The sequence below is a fragment of the Pygoscelis adeliae genome, unplaced genomic scaffold (assembly GCF_000699105.1).
Source record: "Pygoscelis adeliae isolate BGI_AS28 unplaced genomic scaffold, ASM69910v1 Scaffold46, whole genome shotgun sequence".
In the NCBI taxonomy this organism is placed as follows: Eukaryota; Metazoa; Chordata; class Aves; order Sphenisciformes; family Spheniscidae; genus Pygoscelis; species Pygoscelis adeliae.
Genome location: NW_008824931.1, coordinates 80251 through 82539, shown reverse-complemented (window position 1 = coordinate 82539; position 2289 = coordinate 80251). Strand labels below are relative to the sequence as shown.

Genomic DNA, 2289 nt, shown 5'->3' with positions numbered 1-2289 from the left:
ATCAGGAGAGGGGAAAAAAACCCCAACAACCAAACCAAAGCCAGAACAAAACAAATCTCCCTTTGCACCCTGAGCACACCACCCAAAGACTGCTGTGGAAATCTGCCTGCTGCTCTTCCCGTCTTCTGTCAGCTCTGCTGCCTTACGGGCTTGAGCTTTTGTCATCTCACTTTGGGGCCATGGCATATACCGATTCTGGCCCTTGGAGCTTCTCTTTAAGGTTGGGGTGAGGAGCCACTTGAATAAGAACTTAGGTTTGTGGATGCAGAGATAATGTGGTGATGGAAGCATATGAGGAAAGAAAGGGAGAAGACAGCCTTTGCGGGGGGGGAGGGAGGTGTGTTCTCACGCATGCTTTCAGCCTCCGGCAGGTCCTCAGGCATCCTGCAGATGACAGGTGGAAGGGGAGAATAGTCACCCCTTGTGCTTGGGGCATGCTGTGCTCCAAAAAACCTGGCAGTGCTGGCAGGCAAAAGGAGGGTCCCGGTATGCCAAGGGCTTGGGACTGGATTCCTAGCCGGGAATGGTGGGAGTTGGTGGGAGTTGCCTGAAGTCTATAACATGCCCTGCAGAAAAGGTGAGAAGTTCAGCTCCTGTTTCTTTCTCCTGCAGCACCCCAAAGGGCTATGCGAATCTCTAGAAATCCCCCTGCTGCTTCCTGGCCCTTGCTGCTCTCTTGGCTTCCCCTTGGGAAGCAAGGCTTGTGTTTTCCAGCTACGCTCTGACCAGCGGTCTTGTTGATGCAAAGCAGAGAGGAGAGCAGCAGCTGTGATCAGACTTTGGCCTGGAATATTTCACCTCCACAACTCCCTCTCCGGGAGTCAACTTCCTGTTGCCCTCCCTTGTCTTCCCATGCCCGGCTTGGAGAACTGCGTACCTGCATGTTGACCTGGATGGGCTGTCTCTCCCCGCTCTTGGTAGGGGGCACCCCTTCTGTGTCGTAGATCCCTGTGTAAGAGGCCACCTGTGCATCCCTCGATTTCTCTTCCAGTGGTACATTGACGCCCCCGATGCCCATTGTCCTGCAAAGAGACAGGATCCAGCCTTTCAGCAGCCCTGCAGGTCCCCTTCCCTAGAAGCTTGGAGCCAGCATGTGGGCTGGCACCTCTGTGCTGGGGGATGCTTCATGGATTTTAGCAGACCTGCAGGTGCTGCTGACTCACTGGGGCTCCTGAAAAATGTCAGGGCTCTGCAGTCACCCAGGGAAGGTGTAGAAAGGAAAGGCAGGAGGGATCTGATCTCGAGTAGCTGGGGAGAGGTTAGTCGAATCCCTTCTTCAGGACTGTCTCTCCACCCAGAGCCGATTCCCCATCTGCATCCTCCCTGGTCCCAGTCTCTGCTTTGCCGTGCTGCAGCGAGGCTTGGGCATGGTGCATCCCTGACATGCGGGGCCAGAGGGGCCTCTTCTCTCTGCCTCCAGGGCAAACTGCGGGGATGGAGGGAGAAAAGGAGCTGGGTTTGAAAGAGCTCCGGGAGAAGGTGGGGAAGGAGGGGGAAGGAAGCGAGTCCAAAATGCAGCCTCTCTCCTGAGCCAGCCGGGCAAAGCACTGGGAACAGCTGGCCAGGGACCTAGAAGCGGGGCCACCAGAGGAAAAGGGTAGGGAGGGAGAAATCACAGAAACCCCGTGCTGTCAGCCTGCCAGGAAAAAATATTAAACCTCTAAAAATAAAGCAGTGGGGAATGGAGGGCCGGGGGAGCCGCCCCGAGCAGGTAGGCTGCACTTACGTGGCCTGGATGGTGCCGGGCTGGAGGACCACCTCGATCTTGTACTTGGCCCCGGTCAGCAGCTTGATGGTGCGGTTCTGGCCGAAGCGCTGCCCGTCCACTTTGAAATACACCGCCCCGTCGTTGGGCTGGATTTTGAGGGAGACGCTGATTTTCACGAGGCCGGGAATGTCGCCCTTGGCTTGTCGCCGGGGGGGCTGCGGGCTCTGCGCTCGTCTCGCCCCCTCCGCGGAAGGCGGCTGGCCGGGAGAGGAGAGCGAGGCTGCGAGGGAGAGGAAGAGGAGGAGGGAGGAGGAAGAGGAGGGGCTGCCGGATCCCAGCCAGCCCAGCCCTTCCCAAAAGCAGCGGATGATAGATTTGTTTTTTCCCTTCCCTAATCGCGGCGCAACATCTGGGCGGCGGATGTCGTCCCCCGCCTCCGCCCCATCTCCCGGGTTGGGGGACATTTGCAGCTGCTCAGATTGCAGCCGGTTTCCAGGGAGTTAATCCGGCCCGGATTACTGCAGCCTTAATCCCGCCATTCGTCCCGGAGGGAGCGCGGGGGCCCGGGTCGGGCCGGGCCG

General features: G+C 58.4%; 1 protein-coding gene across 1 annotated transcript in view; it reads right to left on the bottom strand.

Moving 5' to 3' along the window:
* The window catches only part of CNRIP1 (cannabinoid receptor interacting protein 1), an 8600-nt gene extending 6428 nt beyond the window's left edge, over positions 1-2172 (bottom strand). The window contains exons 1-2 of the mRNA XM_009325022.1: positions 1727-2172; positions 878-1022 (exon numbers count right to left, since the gene is read on the bottom strand). Coding sequence (XP_009323297.1) covers positions 878-1022; positions 1727-2172 — 591 coding nt within the window. The remainder of the gene's footprint in view (positions 1-877; positions 1023-1726) is intronic.
* Between the last annotated feature and the right edge of the window lie 117 nt (positions 2173-2289).